Genomic DNA, 17,806 nt, shown 5'->3' on the forward strand with positions numbered 1-17,806 from the left:
AATCCTTATCTTCACGTCAAATATCTTTAAATACCGAAAACAAAGAAACCATAATGGGCCTTTAATCCAAAAAAATTTAAATAAATATAACAAATAAAAAAGAAATTGTTGAAATTGTAGAAAATAGTAAAATGATATTTCGGGCCTGAAACGAACTTAAATGTGTTATATGAGTCATTCTAACATCGCACGTCAAACTTCCGTCAATCTTGTCGAATCGTTCTAACGCGCCGCTTCTTCTTCGGTACGCACAGGAAGCCCTCCTTCATCAGTCTCCTTCACTTTTGAAGAACTCGACCCCGAGCTTTTTATTGATAAAGAGCTTCATATGGCTACAGCTTGCCGTAAGTACCAACCAAAAACCTCCCCCTACGCATAAACACCATCACATCTCTTCCCACATTGAAAACTTTAACTTTCGTTTTTTTATCTCGCATAGGAGACAAATCGTTTGGTAGCTCATATGCGGTCATCTCTTTGAAATCCTTTAGGACCCTAGCACTTCTTTTGAAACTCTTATATTCTCCGTTACAATAAGCATCACCCCTTTAGTTAGTACTATATATTAAAATTTAGTTTCTTTAATAGCCTTATCAAACTCCTTTTCACTTTGTGTCATCACCAAGAAACTAGACTTCCTTCCTCCTGAATTCTTATAAAAATGTAAAACAGGAGTCATAGCAATTGTGTGTCCCATGTAAACATCATCACATTATCTCGTCCATGATAAGTGATATCATAATCAAACTGCCAATGTCTACCAAGTAAAATATGACAAACATCCATATCAATATTTTCATCTTTTACATCATTGATTAGTAAATATTCCACTTTTTTATCCATGCTATGATTTCCACCATTGCTTACGGGCATATCAGAAGCTAGTAGCTTTGAATTTTCACTTAAAAGACGTTTCTCCTCATATTTCAAAACAACTGCAATTGTAAATGGATCTTCACTCACTTCAATTCAAGAATCAAATTGAGTAGAAATACCATTATCATCGAGCTGATTTTTGCAAATGATTGTGAGACTCTCATTCCATAAATACCCTTGTGAATCTCCTTCATATATACCAAATTAATTCATCATCACCATAATTTACTTCAGTATTCTTTGCTGCCCCTTTGACAATTTTGAACCTTGCCTCTTTAACCAAAATTGTCTCCGACTTCTTTAATTTTGGAATGTTACTCTTAGGTTTGCAAGGTATATAGCTTTTCTACAAGCTATGTAAGCTAGAAGCGTTTACATGACAAAAGAATCAATGAAAGGGGATGGCTTTTGTAGTGAGCGATTGATTAGCCAATCGAGTTGGATCAGCTAATGTATATTAAAAGTTAAAACAACTCAAATTTGCTGTTGTTCAAAAAAAAAAACTCAAATTTGCTGTCAAAATAGAAAGAAAAATTAACTCAAATCTAAACCAAATCTTATCTTATTAAATCCAAAATTTAAAAGTACGACTTTAGGAATTAATGTTAGTCATCATAAAGGTATGAAACCTCGCTATAAAATGTCAACTCACAAATTATATTATATTCATCATGGAATATGATTAGAAATTTCACTTTTTCTTCTTGTTTTATCCTCTCAAAACCGTCCCTATTCTCATTACCTCATTCTAATGTTTACGGTCAATGATCCAAAACTGAGAGTTTCACAAACTACTCTTTTCTCTTGACATAAAACTCATCGAAAAAAATCAACAGTTTGTGAAAAAAAATGGGACAAACGGTTTCTAATGCTTCATCCTCAGCTTCTAAACTATTGCGGCTGGTCATTCCACGACGTTATGCTTCTCCACTGAATTGGGGTTATGAAAAATTGAATAATCAAGATGATAATTTCCATCTCCAGATTCATCCTCAAGAGCTGCAATTTCCATGTAATCATGCTTCTTAAATTCCAAAATAACAACAAAAAAAAATCTTTTCAGTTTATAATTACATCATTACTTTGATTTATGTTCTTGTTTTAATTTCATTTTTTTTTCACTTTCTTGGATTTGGTGAAACAGTTGAGTTGAAGAAGCAAATATCTTGCTCTTTGCAATTGTTGAATAAGTCAGATAATTGTGTGGCTTTCAAGGTTCTTCTTTGATCATGTTTCTTTTTTCACTCATTTTCTTTAAAATTATAAAATAAAATAAAATAAAATAAAATAGAGTAAATATATTATGAAACTAAAACAATAGAGTTAAATACAATGAAGCACAATGACATCTTCTTTTTATTTGTTTATATAGTAGTTTTTAATATTATTGTGTTGAGTTTTTATAAAACTAATAACAATCAAAATTTATTTATTTTATTACATATAGATAATAAAAATATTTATACTTCATTACTCAAAACTTTTTTTAGTAAATTTTTTTAATTTAATATAAATATTAATTGTTTCCTCATAAAAGACCTCATTTTAAATTTTATTTTTAAGTCTTACTAATGTTAAACAACTCCACATGGAAAATTCTGAATTTAATTTGGAGTATAAATTAATTGTATTGTTGCAGGTTAAGACTACACATCCAAAGAAGTATTGTGTTAAGCCTAACAATGGAGTTGTGTTGCCCAGGTCAACTTTTGATGTTAGAGGTCTCTACCTTCTTTTTTTTACTCTTTCTTATTGCATATAAAAGCACAAAAACATGCAAAAGAAGAAAACTATTATGCTTGTCTATATATATATATATATTTTTTTTTTTGATAACTTGTGTTTGTCTGTATCAATCTTAAAATTGTTGAATTAATTTTTAAGAGTTAATTTGTTAATAAAATTTTAGAATCTGAGAATGTTTTTATCTCAAGGTCTCAAATTTAAATTTTATTAAATGCTAACAATTTATGTATTATGTTCTTTTCTATACACCTTATTGATTGTTTGCGTCATATTTACATTTTTATTTTGTAGTTATAATGCAAGCTCAAACGGAGGCACCTCCTGACATGCAATGTCCGGATAAATTTCTTTTTCAAAGCATAGTTGCAAAACACAAAACATATCACTCCAAAAATGGAGCCACCACAAAAGATTTCACTCCCCAGATGGTGACCATAAATAATATTTTTTTTTATTAAGATTAAGAATCACATATGTAACACATACATTAGTACATAAAATATTCATTGTGTTTAATTTTTTTTCTTGTTATTCAATCACGTATAGTTTGATAAAGAATTCGGTTACGAGGTTAAAGAGTGCAAATTAAGGGTTATCTATATCATTCCTCCTCAACCGCGACCTCCCGTTCAAGAAGGATATGATAAAGATTCCAAAGCTTCAATCGAACATTTTGAACAATGTGAACATGTTGAACATTGTGATACTTCTTTTGAGGTGACATATTATATATTTATAAGTCACATTTATTTTGGCTTTGATCTTATGTTTTTTTTTTGTTTTAAATTTGTTTATCCAATTTTATGGGGTTGTAGAATATTTACTAAATAAGACAGTTATATCACCAGGTACATCCTCAAGAGCTTCAATTTCCTTGTAAGTTTCTAATATTCGTTATTTTAATTTCTTTTGCTTTGTGTTTGGTTTCTAAATTGTTTTTTCGTTCTTTGATTTTGTGAAAAAGTTGAATTGAGGAAGCAGATATCATGCTCTTTGCAGTTGTCTAACAAGTCAGATAATTACGTGGCTTTCATGGTTCTCATTTTATTTCTTTGTGATTCTTTTATCACTCGTTTTTTGAATAATATGTGTCATCGATGCATTCACGTGCTCAATACATTAGTGATTGTTCGATCAATATCAAATGGTTTAAATTTAAGTTTTAAATTTTAAATTATAAATTTAAAATTTTGAACCATCATATCTCGATTAAATGATAACTGATGCACTGATGCGTGAATGCATACATCAATGGCTGCACTGAATCTGCATTCCATTTTTTCATAAATTTTTCTTAGTTGAAATTTTGATTTGAAGTCGAATTGATGTAATGTTGCAGGTTAAGACTACAAATCCGAAGAGATATGGTGTAAAGCCTAATCGGAAAGTTATGTTGCCTAGATCTTCTTGTGATGTTATAGGTTTTATTCTCTCTCTATTTTTCTTCTTTATTCTCTCTTTTACACACAAAAACACAAAAGACATGCAAAGAGGAAAAATAATTCATGTGCCTGACTATGTGAATGGTGAAATAATTTGAATTAGTAATCGGGAAGTTTAGTTAATTTTTGTTATTTTTATTATTTTATTTTGTCTAGGATGTTCATAGAAATTTTGCCTCTACTTCAAGCCATAAAGAGCTTTGTGAAGCCTAAACACCATGTCTCAATCCCTTGATCTTAAAACATAGTTGTTCGTTGACAATTTTTCTTCTTCTAATGATCTATTTAGAAACGCAAATTTGACATCTAAATAGAACAATGACAACTTCCTTATGAAAGATAAATCATTGACAAACCTTGTTGTATCATGTCTCAAAACATGTGATAATACTTCAGATTAATCTAGACCTTCCATTTATTAGAATCACTTGTACACCCACTTGACATCAATGGCTTTCTTGTCACTTGGTAATTTGGTCAACTTCAAGGTTCTATTTTTCTCAATATATCTCAGCTCATCAAGCACATCATGATTCACACTTGTTCCTTTAATTTTACTTTGAAACATTGCATAATACTTCACTTCATCATCATCGCCAAAGATATTACTACCTCTGATTCCATTTATAAAAAAAAAATTTCTTTTTAGATATATTGAATAAATAATATATTTAGACAATATATTGTCTAGATACATTATTTATTCAATGTATCTAAAAAAGAATCTTTTTTTATAAATGAGACTAAAGAGAGTATCAGTAATCAATTCAAATTCAACTAGACAACTCTGCTTACTTTAATCTTGTTCAACACGGAATTCTACAACTTGAATCCATTAGTCCTTTGATAAATAACTAAAACCATTGGTTCATTTTTATGACCTAGATTCTTTCTTCTTGCATAAGGGATATGTTTGAAACATAATGTGATTCATACACTCTCAAGTGAGTCACAACTAGATTTCTTCATATTCAATCTTCTAGACCCACCTTTTAATTAAACCTTTGTGTATGGAACTTGGTCATGATATACACATGTGGTCATTACTTCTATCCTCATATAGTGAAGTATCCCTTTAAGCTTCAGTTTACTTCTTTCAATGATTAGTACACTACAGTTCATCCTTTCACCTAGGACACCATCTTGGGAATATATGGTGTTGCGAGTTCATGTATAATGCCATATTGACTAAAGTAGGCATTGGACCGTATTCTTGTCATAGGGCTTCTTTTTGCTTAGATTTTTTTTATTATTCCCTCTTCCTTTTCTACAAGAGGGTTAAGGTTTGTCTTCATGATTGGTCATGCCTTTCCAATTTTTTTATTTTTTCTTCTTTTTCCCTTTCTTCTTATCAACTTCACTCTTCTTGAATCTACCAAGAAGAAATTGTCTTCTTCTTTACAATTTTCTTTCAATCACCTTTAATTATAAGCTTCAATAGTGATTTATGAGTATTTAATATTGGTATTATTCAATTCCATTTTTCTTCAATTATTACCACAATATGATCAAATTGTGTGGATATTATTCTCTATCACCACCTCATGTTTTATAGCATCATCACCATTCTTCATTTCCATTAACTCGTATTGTCTCATCGATGTCTAAAGTTTCACCTTCACGACCTTCGCATATCTTCCATAGCTCTTCACAAGGATATCTCATGAATTTTTGGAATTTTTAAATTCTACAATCTTAACCTATATGTTACATGATTATTCCATTAATTTTCCCTTTTACATCCGCTTTTTTTATGTGCACCATTTTAAAATAATTATCTTTTATAAGTGAAAATGATTTATTTCTTTCATATGGAGCAATTCATGTTAAGTATAAATTAAATAATATGTTTATTGAAAAATTAATTATTTATAGTTACTATGAAAGCTCAAAAGGAAACACCTCTTGACATGCGATGCAAAGATAAATTTCTTATTCAAAGCGTAGTTACAAAGCTGGAAGCAACCACAAAAGATATCACTTCAGAAATGGTAACAAAAAGTTTCATGATATAGATTAAAGAATCACGATATTGTGTGTGACATAATATATATCGCATATTTTGATTGTTTTATTTTCTCGTTGCATGTAGTTTAATAAAAAATTAGGTTATGAGGTTGAAGAGAGCAAACTAAAAGTTATTTATGTTGATCCATCTCAACTACCATCTCCAATTCAAGAAGAATCTGATGAATATTTGTCTCCTCGATCATCTGTCTTTCCAGATCAGGTTTCTTTTCATTTCATTTTTAAAAATTGGTTATTGACATATTTTTTAGCCATAATTACATTGTTATGAACTTTGACGAGAATACGCCTACAATATTATATACTTTTGATCTTAACCTTGGTTCCAATATAAGGGCGTGCAAAGTGAACTATAATACAAACCTTAAAAATGGACCATTGTTTCAGGCAAAAGCAATTATTTTAAAGTTAACTGAGGAGAGGGATAATGCTATTGAGCAAAATAAAAGGCTTGAGCAAGAATTGGTATGACATTTATTTCCTAAAAACTTTGTTTTTAGAAAACCTAAAGTGTTCTTTATTGTTATCCTATGCTCTTAATTTTTTTTATCAAGTTTTCTTTCAACACTTCTAATTTGATTATGAGTTATGTTATTCAACTATTTACACAAACTTGTTAATATTAGCTTCTTTTAGCCGTTTAAGTGATTCTAGTGATTATAGATTCCAATGTCCTCAAAGGATACTAGTAAAAAAATTAACTAGTACAATTTTAAGTAGTAAATTATATGATTCACTCGTATAATTTTCCTTTGATATAAGTAGTATAGTATAATTTTAAGGACTGAAATGGTAATTCTATATATTATTTTACTTATCAAAATTGCTAAATGATTGGTGCAGAGGTTAATAATTATACCCTGTATATATTTTATTAAGATAACATGTGTTTTAAAGACACAAGCTAAAAGTTAAATATAAAACAATTTATTTACAAATTGTATATTAATTTTATAATTAATTTTTATTGTTTTCTAAATATAAATTTTTTATTTATAAACTTCATAGGACACGAATTAACATTATCTGTTTTATTATAAAATAGTTCTATTGCAAATTTATTGATTAATGTAATGTTGTCGTACATAGGAGCTTTTGAGGAATGAAGCCAACAACAACATATAGAATTGATCTTTTCATGAGAATTGGCCGACAACGACAATCATATAAAGTAGACATGTCGATGATCTCGTGGTGAGAGGAGATGGGTGGCGATGTTTGTTGCAATTACCATGAATTGGTATAAGTGTGACTTAAGAAATGTGACATGATTTTAATGCAATTTTTTCTTTATGTTGTACTACCTTAAATTATTTTTTAATGTTAAGTTTGTTTATTTATAAATATTAATAATTTATTTATATTAATATATTATAAAAATAATAAATCAATGATTTAGAACATGTTATTTTTGTACAAAAATATCATCCTTCATCACATCGACACGAAAACTTGATTGTTATCTAAACAAGCACCTAGAAAAGGAAAAACTAACATAAAAAAATGAAAGAAATGTAAAACTTACTAAAAGCAACCTAACAATCCTCGCGAGAGCGAGCCTCCATCAGTAATGAAACATCAATCAGACGCTTCAAACATTTCTTATCGACCTCGACCGAGGGAAAATGCTTCACCAACCAGCAACGAGAAAACAGAGGCTTACATTTACCCTCTACTTTTGGCTCGGCCATGCAAATGGTCGCATGAGCCATGAGATGAAGGAGACTAACCAAGAAGAAGCGGTTCACAAAGTGCAACAACTAAGGAAAGTCTTCAAAGACTCATATCGTCGGCCCCAAGAAAACTAACTCATGTTCATTTCGTCGAGCCACAGTGGCATCGAAAAAGATGAAAAAATAAGGTGTCAGATAATCGCACCAGTATTGGTAAGCTCCTTCGTACGCCCAACTCAATAGATGAAATTGGAAGGAGCCACCATCAAGTAATTAAAATTGTGTTGATCTTTCTCCAATTAATATCCCACGAAATTATATTGCATTTAGTCATAAATATTGATCGGAATCAATCAAAATATCTCCTTTACCAAAATATTTGATTTTTATGTTAATTAAATCATTAAAATGAAATAAAAAATCATATTAAATCACATATAATGCTAAATTTCGTGGCAGATGATTTTGGGCATGCTAATGTCTTGTGGACCAAGATTGCATCAAAAAACCATAGGCCCATTTGCAAAGTTTCTCAATTTGAACCTTCTTTTTTCATATTTTGCCTCCAAAAATCACCCAACTTTGATCAATCATATCTCACTCAATTTTTAAGCTATGAGGGAGTTCTAAGACTTTTTGGAAACCTCAAGAGGTCCTCTATAAGCCACTTTGGAATATATTTTTCTTTTGGAGCTTTTATCTTGATCATATCCTCTTTGGGAAAAAACTGCTTTTGGAGGATGCTTGAAAATGACCTGTAATCTTTTGCACTGTATCTCTCAAATGAATCATTTCTAGCCCTGGCTTGTGAGAGACAAAGTTGTAGGGAATCCAATTTCCTTCAAAATAGGCTTTGAGTGGGGCATTTTTGATGTTCCATGTGAAAGTTATGCCCAGTCAAAGTTGGGTTGACTTTCTCTTAAGAAACCCTAATTTGAACCTTTTTGTATTTGTTCATCTCTGAGTTTCTATTAATGGAATCATGATCAATCTTTGATCAAATGATGGTTATGCACCTCTATACCTGATGTTTGACCAGTGATCATAGGTTTGAATCATGCTTTGATTGTAGTTGACCTTCAGGTTTGAATCAGTTGACTGTGGATCTTAGGATTGTTTGAGCAAAGCTTTGGGGTTTGAATCTTGAACTTTGAATCATTGTAAATGGAGTATGGAAGGCAAATTTTGGGGTATGACAGCTGCCCCTGTTCAATCTTCTTGAACCTGAAGAGGTAGAAGATGATTGGACACTGAAATGCCCTGAAATTTGCTTGCGTAAGGAAAGAGTTCTGTGGGAAATGGGCTTATAGATGCCATCTATTTTCCCGGAAGGGTACTTGTCTAAAACGTATGCTTTTCAGACCTGGATCATTTGTTGTATTTGAAGAGATATAAAGTAATGTCTTACATAAGACTACCTGAAGAGGTTCCTGAATAAGGTATATCGAAAGTTGATGCGAAGAAGCTTAGGCTTTGAACAATGCTTAGGAAGAATGTCTTGGAGAAGACTAACTGAGGAGTTCTTTAGAAGAAGTAAGCGTGTCTTAAAAAAGAATGAATGAACATTTTAAGAAGGCTACCTAGAAAGGCATGATATGTCTTAAATAAGACTCACCTAGAAAAGCTCCTAAAAAGATATGAAACGTCTTAAACAGGACTACCTAGACAGGTTATGGTACGTCTTAAACAAGACTAACCTAGAGAGGTTCTTGGGAATGATACGACACGCCTTAAATAAGACTATAAGGTTAACTTGGTTATGTCTCAAACAAGACTGACCTATAGAGGCTCCTGAAGAGGATAAGGAGGAATTGGATACATGTCTTTAAGAAGATTACCTAGAAAGGTATGATATGTCCTAAACAAGACTAACCTAGAAAAGTTGTTGGAAATGGTGTGATACGTCTTACACAAGATTCACCTGGAAAGGCTCTTAGATAGGATACAGGATATCTTAAACAAGACTTACCTAGAGAGGTTCCTATAAAGGGAATTATACGTTTTAAACAAAACTATCTAGAAAGATTCCTATAAAGGGAACGATATGTTTTAAACAAAACTATCTAGAAAGATTCCTATAAAGGGAACGATATGTTTTAAACAAAACTATCTAGAAAGATTCCTATAAAGGGACATAAGACGTTTTAAACAAAACTATCTAGAAAGATTCCTATAAAGGGAACGATAAGTTTTAAACAAAACTATCTAGGAAGATTCCTATAAAGGGAACGATATGTTTTTAAACAAAACTATCTAGAAAGATTCCTATAAAGGGAACGATACGTTTTAAACAAAACTACCTAGAAAGGTTCCTATAAAGGACATAAGACGTTTTAAACAAAACTACCTAGAAAGGTTCCTATAGAGGACGTGAAACGTTTTTAAACAAAACTACCTAGAAAGGTTCCTATAAAGGCTACGAAGCTTTTTAAACAAAACTACCTAGAAAGGTTCCTATAAAGGTCATGAAACGTTTTAAACAAAACTACCTAGAAAGGTTCCTATAAAGGACATAAGGCGTTTTAAACAAAACTACCTAGAAAGGTTCCTATAAAGGACATGAAACGTTTTAAACAAAACTACCTAGAAAGGTTAGGATATGTCTTAAACAAGATTGCTTGGAAAGATTAGGATAATTGTCTTGGACAAGACTACCTGGAGAGGTAAAAAAAATTCTTTGATTGCTTCTGGATTTTCTTTGAAGAAAGACTTGGAATGAGGTATTTGGAATTGTATCTGTGAGCGTTGAGGTTGAATCGTTGATACGATCGCATTTGTACTGTAATTGGATGATAACATCCTTTTAAATTATGGAGTGACCTGAAAAGGCAGCATTAGTTTTATGCAATGTCATGATGCATGTGTCATGTAATGAGATTCTCAAAATAAATGAGAATTATGCATGTATGGAGATTCCATATTTTAGGATGTAAGTAATACAGGCGTAAGAAGGCCAATTACACAACCATGCTCCTTGTATGATACTAGAGTGATCTCTCTGAAATCGGAAGTCTTGAGAGGCGTGTCCTTTAACCTGAAGGAAGTATCTTTAGAGAGAACTCGAATTTTACCATGTCTTGCCTGATATGTATTGCCCCAGTGTTTGAACTCTTGAAAAAGAATGCCCCTAGTCAATAGGATTCTTGATTGTAAGTATTGATTTGAATGTGAAGCAGGTGCCTTTCAGAGTGAGTCATGCGTTCCGGTCACGCCTGATGGACAGTGATTTGCCGAGTGCTCAAGAATGAGATGATGTTTGCTGTAAAATTACCTGAAGAGGTCCTTGGAAAGAATGGGAAATTGTCTTAAACAAGACTGCGCTTTAAACAAAGCTCAAAGGGATATGTCTGTGCAGAGGGTCGAAGAGATTCCTATAGAGGATAAAGACTGTTTTAAGGAATGTGGGGTTTTAAACAAAACTTAGGCAAAAAACATCTTGAAGAAGATTACCCTAGAAAGGATGGTGAACTGTCTTAGAGAAGACTATGTACTTTAAACAAAGTTTGACAAGATTCTTGGAAGCATAAGAGAAGTTTGAATATGTCTTAAAAAGACTAACTGAAAAAGTTAAGAGATGTCTTACAAAAGACTACCTAGAAAAGGTTCTTGGAAAGGAATATGTCTTAGAGAAGACTGTTTGAAAGGGTTTGAAAATAGAAAGGATAGGAAGGTGGGTCTTTAAAAGACTATATGGACAGATTGAGAAGTGTCCTATAAAGGTTCCTGGAAAGGATGTGAGAGTGGCATTGACGCCATCTGATACTAAGCGATCTTTGCAACGTGCCCCCAGGTGATGGGCTTGCCCCATGGGCTATTCAGCATCCTTGAGAGATTCCATGGATCTTGATTAGATTGCCCCATGTAAATGGGATAATGACGAGTTATGCCATGTGTACACATTAGCCATCCCAGTCATGAGTAAGGGATGTTTCTTCTTTTGACGAGTTTTTAAAGCTACTTCGTCAGTCAGTAGGATTTTTAGCCGTTAGCCATGCCCCATGCAACTTCTCCCTGATGTTTAAACATCTGAATCCACATAGACAAGTGTACTTTGTAATGAAATTCATAAGATGCGAATGCATATGTCTGTCTTGAAAGTTTAAAAACATTTTTTGAATAAAACGAAGTTTTTTTTTTGTAAGACAGTGATATCAACTCAAGAGTTATAGTAGACCTTAAGGAGTCGGGATTCCTTTGGTAACAGTATGCTTTCGAACTAAACATGCTTCAGTTAGGACTTTTAAGGGTTGTAACGTGGCCTGGTTCACGATTTAAAGAAACAAAGGATAGAGGCTCAAAGTTTATTTGTACCCATCCCCATCTTCGTGATGTTCTCCAGTCCTATGCTCGGTTGACTATGTGTTTAGTCTCCAAAAGAATTTGGGAATTATGACGTTGACATTTATGATGGTTCAAAAAACAGAAGTTTATTTTGCAAAGGCAGTCATCCTCCTTTCTTTTCTTTTGTGAGGGTCTGTAATGACCTCCTTTTGACTTTGTTGTCCCTAACTTTGCCTGAACTGTTCGTTTTAAAACTACAGTCAGCGGGATGCCCCAATTTTGCCTAAGTCTCCTTAATAGGTTTTGACTTAGCAGGCCCTTGTATCGCTTTCTTTTTCTTTGCGGACATTGACTGCCAGACTTAATGATGACGGAGAACCATCAGCGATTTCAAAGGAACAGTTTGGAATAATTAAGTTGACTGAGCAGCTACCCTACCCCAGGTTATGTATTGAGGGTTTTATTTTATATGAAGGAAAACTCCTACTTCTTTAGGCTCAAATGGGTTGACAAGGGATTAACATCCTTATATCTCCGTTATTTAGGAATTGAAACAATGCCTGTACATCGTCAACACGGTCTGTTCGAAAGCGTAGTGTATGAAATTTTGGTATCGTTTTCGTCATTCTCCCTCTAAAGGTGTACGACTTTTAACCAGAGTTGAATATCACAAATGAGAAAACCGAGTAAAAACACAGTTTTAAATATAGTGAGAACACTAGGAGTAAATCAAGACAAACGTAAGCAATGCATTAATGATTGTTGTAAATTACATAGCATATGTCATAAGACTAATGTTTAAACAAACGGAAAGAAATTGCGAATGAAAACAAAACTAATGATATGAGAAATCCTCCTTCTAGCCACCTATGGCTTTAGACTTGCTAGGATCTTCGAACTCAATGAGCCCTTCTTCAATCAAATCTTGTATCTTGTGTTTCAACGGCCCACAATCCTCTGTATCATGACCAGGACTGTCTGAATGATAAGCGCACCTAGCATGATGCTTGTACCCGGGAGCGGGGTTAGCTGGAGCTGAGTATGGAGGCAGCAGCGTTACCAGGTTCTGACTGAGCAGATGTTGGAGAGCTTGAGACAGCGGCATGTGCAATGGGGTAAACGATCGTTTTGGCTTGGACCTCCAGGGGCGTTGGCCACCCTGTTGTTTTTGCTGATCCTTCTGTCGTAGTGTTGGTGTCTGATTAACCAGGATCGCTCCAATAGTGTTGGGTTCCTTTTTTCCGTCATATGACTTCTTTGTGTAATAGGAGCCTGAGGGTGCCCCTTGTATCTTCCCATTTTTGATTCCATCTTCAATCCTCTCACCAATAACTACCAAGTCCGAGAACCCCGAAGATATGCTTCCGACCATCTTGTCGTAGTATGGTCCTTGCAAGGTGCTCATAAATATGTCCACCAGTTCTTTTTCCATTAGGGGAGGTTGGACTCGAGAAGCCATTTCCCTCCACCTTTGGGCATACTCCTTGAATGATTCATCCCTCTTCTGTGACATGTTTTGTAATTGCATCCGATTGGGTGCCATGTCCAAGTTGTACTTGTACTGCTGCAAGAATGTGTTAGCCAGATCATTCCAGCTTCGGACAGAAGACTTCTCTAATTGCATGTACCAGTCAATAGACGCTCCGCTTAAGCTTTCTTGAAAGAAATGTATCATTAGCTTTTGATCGTGGGCGTAGGCAGCCATTTTCCGCACATACATGCGCAAGTGATTCCTCGGACATGTGAGTCCTTTGTATTTCTCGAAATCGGGAATCTTGAACTTGCGAGGGATAGTCAAGTCTGAGACCAAACTCATTTCGAAGGCATCCACATCGAAGGCATCGTATCCTTCTACCACTTTTAGTCTTTCTTCCAGCGCCTTGATTTGTTCACTATCCTTGGAGTCTTCCCTAGAGTCGGGATTAGACTGTTGCGTCTGAGGTGCTTGGTCTGTATTGTCCACCTCTTGCACTCCGTATTATAGATCCAGGTAATCTTCGTCCTTAGGGACATCGTCAGCAGGAATGCGAACTGTGCGGGTTGTCCCTTTCGTTTGTAGAGTGGGGACAAATCCTTCTTGGGAGGTTTCTCCTTTCTCTTGGAATTGGATAGCTCTCCTAACAGAGTGGGCCTGAGGTCTGTCCTTAGCCGGGCCAAAGCCTGAAACAAGTCCTAGCGGCGGGTTTTCGTCATCGGGGATCTCATCCTGAACCAGGGTATCCCTAGACTGAACCTCTTTTGCTTTTTCTTGTTTATCCAGGAGGACCTTCATGAATTCTAGCATTTGAGTCATACCTCCTTTAACTTCTTCCATGCTAACCTTCAGTTGATCCACTTCCTCACGAAGAGCGGCTTGATTCTGCTCTAATTGGTCCATTGATTTCTTTTGCTGAAATCTTGTTTGATAATATGGTCGGGATGTTAGGTTATCCTTCCCAATGGTCCCTTGCTCTGGAGATAGAAGAGAAATCTTCTCTTAATGCCATGAAAATGATGTGCATGCCATGCATGATATGCTTTGTTCGAATTTATGCCTTTATCCACATCTATGGAATAAAAAACTTTTTTTCTTATTATTTTTTTTTTATAAGACATGATGCAAGAATGCAAGTGAGGAATGATGCATGCAAACCCAAAGATTAGCAACAAACAAACCAAAAACAAATCATACGAGACAGAAATGCAAATCAGATCATAATATTTCAAGAAATTCAGGTTCATAGGTTCGACGTAGCGGCTCTTGGGAGCCAACCTTTTATATGGGGGGTTCTAGAAGGTCTCATGGGGTTGTTCGCAGCCTCCGAGACTTTTTGTCTCTTCGGATTTTAGAACAACTCATTTTATCCATGAGGTTCGATTTTTGGGGTAGGTTCCCGGAGAGATCAGCCAAATATCCCGTCCTGCCCTCAACAAAGTCAAGCCTCGTTTTGGACATTTTTGAATATTCAACCCACTCCGAGTGGAGTTATCAATGAGACTCGTAGGCGATTCATACTCCCCTATTGATCTCAAAGTTAACTCCCACACTTAGGGTTTAACATAACATAATAACGCAACAGTGCATATAACATAACATTTACGCAATTAAATGCAAATATATAAACATAAATAATTAAATAATTTTAGGCAAAAATAAATAAAAATAAAACAAAACACAAACCATAAAAATGGCAAATTAGCCTAACCCTAAAAAGTTTGCCAAAAACTTAAATAGTTTGCCAAAACCTAAACCCTGCCAAAACCTATAGGAGCATAGCATTCACCATTATAGTTATCCCCAGCAGAGTCGCCAGCTGTAGCAACCTGCCCTAAAAATTAAGCTTTTAGAGTCGCCACCTATTCTGAAGGGCGAATAGGAAACCCTACGCAGTATAGAGATCAGGGTAAGATACTATATTCAGGTCGAGGGAAGGTGTTAGGCACCCTCAACCCTTTCCTAAAGGCTAACATTCAAAGATAAAGGTTTATGGCTAAGGAATTGAATAGGGGAAAAATTGAGATTTTAGGGAGGGGGACTCGCCTTGTTGCCAAGTGCCTACGTATCTCCTTAGGGAGAATCAGAGTCAACGTAGTTCGGGGAAGGGTTGTACGCCCTTAGAATTTGAATTGAATGTATTTGAATTTGTTTTGAAGTTGTTTTGAAATGCGAATGTTCGAAGGTATTTTGAGTTACCTCATCGTAGTTGTGAACATCGCAGTATTGAAACACCGTAGTATCGTGGTTTAGTGTATTTTGAGTGTTTTATGATTTGGGCGTACAACCCTGGTTTGATTTAGCACTATTAACCGCAACGATCAATAGATTCGATCGCCATAGTTAAAAGATTGAAATTGCATCACTACCAATTTTAATCGATTGATTCGATTATCACTAATAATGAATTAAGATATTTTCATTAATAATTTGTATGATTTAATTTGTATCATTACCCCTCGCAATCGATTGATTCGATTAAAAAGAATAACGAATTTTAGAAGAAAGATAGAAAGATTAATCATCGCGACTAATAAGATAGTCGAAACCATTTAATCAAATAGAAATTAATTGCATTTTAATTAAATAATCATTTTAATTAAAATTATTATTGACCATCACGATTAGTTGATTTAATCGGAATGAACAATAAATTGTCATTTTAAATACTAGTATCATATATTAATTTATTTATAAAAATAAATTATTATTATTATTATATGAATGAGTATTTAAAAAGAATTTAACTAAAACAAATAAATTAATTAAAATCATTTTAGTTAATAGGATTTTGATTCAGTATGAGTGGCTTGAGGGTGCATATTATAGGGGATCAGATCTTGGGCGTTAGATCTGAATTGGTAGTGATGGAATGGTCAGATTTTGAGGGTGTATGGTGAGTCCTATGATGATGCACACACCGGATCCAGAGTTAGAAATTTCAGAAAAATAATATGTTGGAGGGAGGGTTCGAACCCAGGACCTCCCCCTCACCAGCGTATCACCCAACCACCACACCACGCATGTATATGCGTTAAGTACACGCCTTAGGCAGATTATATAAAAAAACAAAGACACGCATGGGCAAACGCGCGCCAATTTTTAAATGAGCCAGTGATGGGATGCCACCTCATCGTCTTCCCCAAGAAGACACCAACCTGCAACCAGCTTTGCTACGGTTTAGCTACGATTTTTCCGTAGCGAACCAAAACACCAAAAAATAGCGAATAGGACATGTGATCAGATAAATATTTCGCGACCTGCCAAACACGCTCGTCTATCCCACACGAACCTAAACATGCCTGTTAGAACAAGATTTGTTCTTATCAATTATCTTAGTTTTGATGATAACAATAATATGAATCTTGCTTAAGATAATATGGTACTCTAATCCAATGCAATTTCCCTTTCAGGAAATATATATAAAGAGTACGCATAATTCAGCGCTCAGAAGTTGTGTCTCAAATGGTTCAGCATGCAACATCAGAACATGGTCTGGCAAGACATCAGAAGATGGTCGAAGCAGAATCAGAACATGGGTCTATGGAAGCATCAGAAGAACATGAGATCAGAAGCACTGAAGATCAGAAGATGGTATCACGCAACAGAAGCACTTCAAGATCAGAAGATCAGAAGATGCTATGCACCAAGCTGTTTTGACTCTGATGATATTCAAACGTCGTATTCACAAACATCAGATCAGAAGGAAGTACAGGTGGCAGACTACGCTGACTGACAAAAGGAACGTTAAAGCTACTAAAGGCAACGTCAGTAGACACAGCGTGAACAAGGCTCGAGGTAGTTGACAAAAGCGTATAACATTAAATGCAATGCTGTACGGAACACGCAAAGCATTAAATGCACTCAACGGTCATCTTCTCAACGCCTATAAATATGAAGTTCTGATGAGAAGCAAGGTTAACCAATTCTTAACAACTCTGAACGAAAATAAACTTGCTGAAACGCTATTCAATCAAAGCTCAGAATCTTCATCAAAGCTCACTACATTGCTGTTGTAATATTTTAGTGAGATTAAGCTTAAACGTTAAGAGAAATATCACAGTTGTGATTATCGCTTTTAAGAAGCATTTGTAAACTCTTAGAATTGATTACATTAAGTTGTAAGGAACTAGAGTGATCGTGTTGATCAGAATACTCTAGGAAGTCTTAGGAGTGAACTAAGCAGATTGTAACTAGAGTGATCAGGTTGATCAGTAGACTCTAGAAAAGTCTTAGAAGTTGTCTAAGCAGTTGTTCCTGGAGTGATCAAGTTGTGATCAGAATAC

General features: G+C 34.4%; 1 protein-coding gene across 2 annotated transcripts; it reads left to right on the forward strand.

Moving 5' to 3' along the window:
- The first annotated feature begins 1,595 nt into the window (after nucleotides 1-1,595).
- LOC131639789 (vesicle-associated protein 1-4-like) lies at nucleotides 1,596-7,723 on the forward strand. 2 transcript variants are annotated; one of them, XM_058910246.1, is made up of 12 exons: nucleotides 1,596-1,888; nucleotides 2,021-2,091; nucleotides 2,516-2,597; nucleotides 2,914-3,050; nucleotides 3,169-3,339; nucleotides 3,471-3,498; nucleotides 3,587-3,657; nucleotides 3,962-4,043; nucleotides 5,952-6,055; nucleotides 6,157-6,294; nucleotides 6,480-6,557; nucleotides 7,182-7,723. In XM_058910246.1, exons 1-12 carry the CDS (start codon nucleotides 1,726-1,728, stop codon nucleotides 7,215-7,217), a joined length of 1,161 nt encoding a protein of 386 aa, XP_058766229.1. In that variant the 5' UTR covers nucleotides 1,596-1,725; the 3' UTR covers nucleotides 7,218-7,723. The 2 variants fall into 2 exon arrangements, with proteins under 2 accessions (XP_058766229.1, XP_058766228.1); XM_058910245.1 differs by having other exon boundaries at nucleotides 5,940-6,055; nucleotides 7,182-7,720.
- Nucleotides 7,724-17,806: the final 10,083 nt, after the last annotated feature.

Source organism: Vicia villosa, unplaced genomic scaffold, assembly GCF_029867415.1.
Source record: "Vicia villosa cultivar HV-30 ecotype Madison, WI unplaced genomic scaffold, Vvil1.0 ctg.002782F_1_1, whole genome shotgun sequence".
NCBI lineage: Eukaryota > Viridiplantae > Streptophyta > Magnoliopsida > Fabales > Fabaceae > Vicia > Vicia villosa.